This window comes from Trachemys scripta, chromosome 12 (assembly GCF_013100865.1).
Source record: "Trachemys scripta elegans isolate TJP31775 chromosome 12, CAS_Tse_1.0, whole genome shotgun sequence".
Classification (NCBI taxonomy): domain Eukaryota; kingdom Metazoa; phylum Chordata; order Testudines; family Emydidae; genus Trachemys; species Trachemys scripta.
This window is the reverse complement of record NC_048309.1, coordinates 38,657,643-38,662,285: the sequence shown is the minus strand read 5'-3', so window position 1 is coordinate 38,662,285 and position 4,643 is coordinate 38,657,643. Positions and strand designations below refer to the sequence as shown.

General features: G+C 38.0%; 1 protein-coding gene across 1 annotated transcript; it reads right to left on the bottom strand.

Moving 5' to 3' along the window:
• Nucleotides 1-1,611: 1,611 nt before the first annotated feature.
• On the bottom strand, nucleotides 1,612-2,544 carry LOC117886161 (olfactory receptor 13G1-like). Its single transcript, XM_034787809.1, has one exon. The coding sequence runs from the start codon at nucleotides 2,542-2,544 to the stop codon at nucleotides 1,612-1,614; it is 933 nt and encodes a 310-aa protein (XP_034643700.1).
• Nucleotides 2,545-4,643: the final 2,099 nt, after the last annotated feature.

The following is a 4,643-nucleotide window of genomic DNA, read 5'->3' as shown; positions in this document are numbered from 1 at the left end:
GCAAGTCCTGTTGGTCAGAGGCCTATGACACTGTTAAGCCTTCTGTGGTTAGATTCTGAAATGTGTTTTGACAAAACTGGCCAGACAGACTTCAGCCACACACCCTTCACTGTTTTCGGTTAAATCCCAAATAAAACCTGGAATATGAGCTGTGGGTTCCTGCTGTCACTCCCTCCCCTAAGTGTCATTTTCCTTCCCTGCTTTCTGTTGGGATTCCCTCCAAGGCCTTTTCCACTTATCTTATCCGGAACATCTTGTCAAGTTCTATGAGAACACTTCAACCAGTTCTCTTGGATCCAGGAACTCTGTTTCATTCCAGATCATCACTCAAGTTACTTTATTATGCATGTAACAGCTCTATGCCCATTCCAGCCAGGCCCAGACACAACGGTTTAGGTTCAGGGAGATATGACAATTCCAACTCATGTCCCACACTGCACAGTTTAATCCTAGGGATCATGTAAGGACCAATAACTTTTGTCTACACCTTATCTACATTTCAATGTTATCCATTCAGGGTACTCGCATTGATGTCAACTTACTTGAAAACACTGTCTCCTGCACAATGGCCATCCCCAACCACACATAAACAGAGGATTTCCATATTAAAAACTCTATATGGCTAAAAGTAAAGGGAATACTGGAAACTGTGACCATGAAATCTTTTCTTAATATTTTATTTTTTTTTAAAAATACAGGGACTGTTTTTTTCTAAGTTTCTTTTTTCTGGAACTTTAATTAAAGATCAAAAATGTATTTAATTATGGAGGTTATAAGATGAGTCAGCAGCAATAATTGGACATGAAACCCCTGACCTCAGTGAACTATTTCTTGTGATAACAGTGAGCAACATTTTCATTAATATTATCTCTATTGTTGGGATTGAAACATTGCCTTATAAACAGAACAAATCTTTTGAAAATACCCAATTTCTGATTCTGAGAAGTGTATATTTACAGTAAGATAAAAAACTTATTTTCATAAAATAGTTCTATTAAAATCTCTGACTTAAGTCCATGACACATGGCCAGGAGACCTCCAGATCTAAACAGATATATGTTTGAAATGTAAATCTCACTATAAAAAAGAGAACACAAAGAAAGTAAGTTTTATTTTTATCATACTTACGCATAGAGTGTAAAATATAATGTGTGATTCAATGAGGCTGCATTCACAGTAATTTGCTATACAATGGAGAAGATCTTTATAATTATATAGGCACCTAACGGAATATTCAGAACCACCTCGGCACCTAACACCAATTGAAATAATTGAATTTTATGTGCCAAGGTGCTTTTGAAAATCTCACTAGCTATCTAAACTCCTTTAAAAATCTGGCTCTATGGGCCTTACTCACATAGTGTGACTCAACATAGCTCCAATGAAGTCAATGGGGCCAGATCCCAGCTGGTGTAAATCAGCCTAGCCCCCTGCAGTCAACACAATACTTCTCCTACTGGTGTTAATCATTGAAATTCCATAGAATTAAATCAACCTTAGTGCAATTTATGTTTACTGAAGTCCATAATTCTGCAATAATTTACACCACCTGTGAACTTGGCCTAGAAGGAACAAGGCAGGTGAAAATCAGGTTCATTCTTGACAAAATGATTATTTTTTCCTGAATGAAAAGATTTTCCCAAAGGCCACTTTGACCTCCTTATTACGTAGAGTGTAGATCAGAGGGTTCATGGTGGGAATCACCAGGGTGTACATTATGGCTGCCATCTTGTCTTTAGCCAGAGAGTCACTGGAGGTTGGCCGGATATAGGTGTAGATGATGGAAGAGTAGAACAAGGTGACCACGAGCAGATGGGAAGAACAGGTGGAGAAGGCTCTCTGCTTCCTTTTGAAACTCTGGATTTTCAGGATGGTGATGATGATGAAGCTATATGACACAGTGGTCAGCAGGAAGTTCCCCATAGCCAGGAAGGTGTTTGCAATGAAGATCATGATTTCATTGAAGTAGATGGAACTGCAGGACAGTGCCAGCAATGGAGGGATCTCACAGAAGAAATGCTGGATGAGTTTGGGTCCACAGAAATCCAGACGCAGCATAAGCAGTGTGTGCACCAATGAATTGGTAATACTGACAGACCAGACACCAACTGCTAAACTAATGCAAATTCTCTTGGTCATGAGGTTGACATAGCGCAAGGGGTGACAGATGGCTACATACCGGTCATATGACATAGCAGTGAGGAGCACAAGTTCCGTCCCCCCAGACAAAGTGAAAGCAAAGAGCTGGGCCATGCAGCCATCAAAAGAGATAGTTTTCTTCTCCTGCATCAGGTTTTTCATCATCTTGGGAAGAACTGAGGAGGTGCAGAAAATGTCGACGATGGCCAAGTTGGCGATGAAGAAGTACATGGGGGTGTGGAGAGGTGGATGGAGGACAATAGCTGCAATGATCAGGGAATTGCCCATGACAACGGCTGTGTAAAGGCACAGGAATAGCCCAAAGAACAGTCCCTGATGGTGAGGATGGTCAAAGAGCCCCTGCATGATGAATTCGGTCACCCTGGTGTGGTTACTGGGTTCCATTGCTTGAGTGTTCCCTCTGTAGGAACAAAGATTAAAGTTGCTGTCAGATACTTTTTCAGAAACTATAGGAATTTGGCAATTGAAACATCTAGACAGACCAAAAGTGAAAGAGAGAGAGAGAGAGAGAGAGAGAGAGAGAACTTGTGAAATTCTACACATTTCATATAACGTATTAACAAACTGAGCTACATTAAAATATTTTAGCACAATAAGCTGTCGGAGCTACTGAATCTATAGTCTCCTGACTTTCGGGTAGAGAAGGGAAACAATAACACTCTCGATATTCTCAGATAAAGGTTCATGAAGTCAGTCAGTATGTTTACATAAACTGCATGAGATAGGAGTTCACAATATGATCTCAAAAATCAATCATACATTAGAAGTCTTATTAAAAACCAAGATTCCACTTTCTAAATTAATTTCACAAAATGGATCTGTTGCAATATAGGACACTTTCGGTATATGTAACACATACAACATATATACCACAAAACATAACATCGTAACATTTACATTTAGGTAAAATCAAGATGCACAATAAAATAACCTGACTTCTGTTTAACTCATCCTAGTGTAAATCAGGTGCAACTCCACTACAGTCAGTGGGGCAGATTATCCACTCACTGGAGTTGCACGGGAGTACAGCTTGTGCAAACAAGAGGGGAAGCGTGCCCTCCAAAATTTCATTTTGACGATCAAGCTACATGGAAATATATACATGTTGCTTGATTCTTAGGAATAGCATTCACATGATATGACAAGTACTCCTTACTTTATTACTATTAAAGTTTCAATTTACTGTCTTCAGACTTCTCTACTCTTGTTACTAAATTACTGCTTCTCCTGATTTTCCTCTTACTCCTGCTGCAGAAAATCAGGAGTATCTCCACTGAAGTCAATGGAGTTACTGACTTGTAAAAGTGATGAAAATGAGAAGAGTGTTAGGGCCAACAAATCTAACTAATCATGAATTTACATTAGACTAATTTTTCGTATTTCATATTAGAGTGACTAAAAAATTACTATGCTTTGCATCACATTTCAAATTTCATTCCAAAATTCTGAGGGCACAGACAATAGATTGTGAATCTTCCGCTCCTTATATCTGTGTTACTATATTATATATATCTCCATTGACTTTAGACTCAACTACAATAAAATTCAGAGGAAGTCCAAAGATGTATATGAATTTTTATCAGATTCATATTGGTCAAAATGAGATCGGAGCATGGTCCAAGATTCATAAACATCATTGTGGAAATGTGTATTCCTGCAAAGCACATTTAGCCAAATTACAAAAAAAAAAAAAAAAAAAAAAAGAGAAGAAGACAGAAATAAAATTTAGCTTAATTTTCAAAAGTGTATAAAGGAATTAATCACTCAACTCAAATTGAATTTCACTGGTAGTTGCTATTAACACACTTAGGATCTTTGAAACACCCAACACAAAAAGTCAGAAAGATTCATTTACAAGCTTGTATTGTGAGAAAGTAAGAAAGCAAGCAAGCAAGCAGGAAAGAAGTAAGCAAGCAATCTAAAGAAATATTCTCACCTCTCATTCAATCCACAAATAGAATCAACCAGAGAGTAATTTAAATACAGACTCTGAGTGAGTTATGACTTCTTGAAGATGATTGTTCTTCATGTGTGGTAACCTTATGTAGGGAGATCTTGCATCCCTTGTGAATGTGGACAAGAGTTACCTCTCAAACAAGTCCCCAAAGGAGAAGGTAAATGGGAGTCACCTAAATCAGTACAAACAGATTTTCTACATTAAGTTGAGAAAATTCCTTTTGTTGTTAGGTCAAAATGTATTTTCTGCTGAATTGTCCAGGAGAAAACATCATTTCCACCAATGTATTCCTTTCTGAACATAGTGCTACCAATAGAGAGATATTCCATATTAATTAGTGAGAGGAAAAAGTGTCAAGGTGAAATCGTAGCCTCATTGATGGTTGTCAATAGACATTTTGATCTTGGTTTCAGTGAGGCCTGGAGTTCATCCTCAGACTTAATAAGACATAATAAGAACATAAGAACATGAGAATGGCCATACTGGGTCAGACCAAAGGTCCATCTAGCCCAGTATCCTGTCTTCT

Excerpts from the sequence above, each read along its gene's own strand:
- LOC117886161 (XM_034787809.1), bottom strand. The coding sequence starts at position 2,544 with ATGGAACCCAGTAACCACACCAGGGTGACCGAATTCATCATGCAGGGG.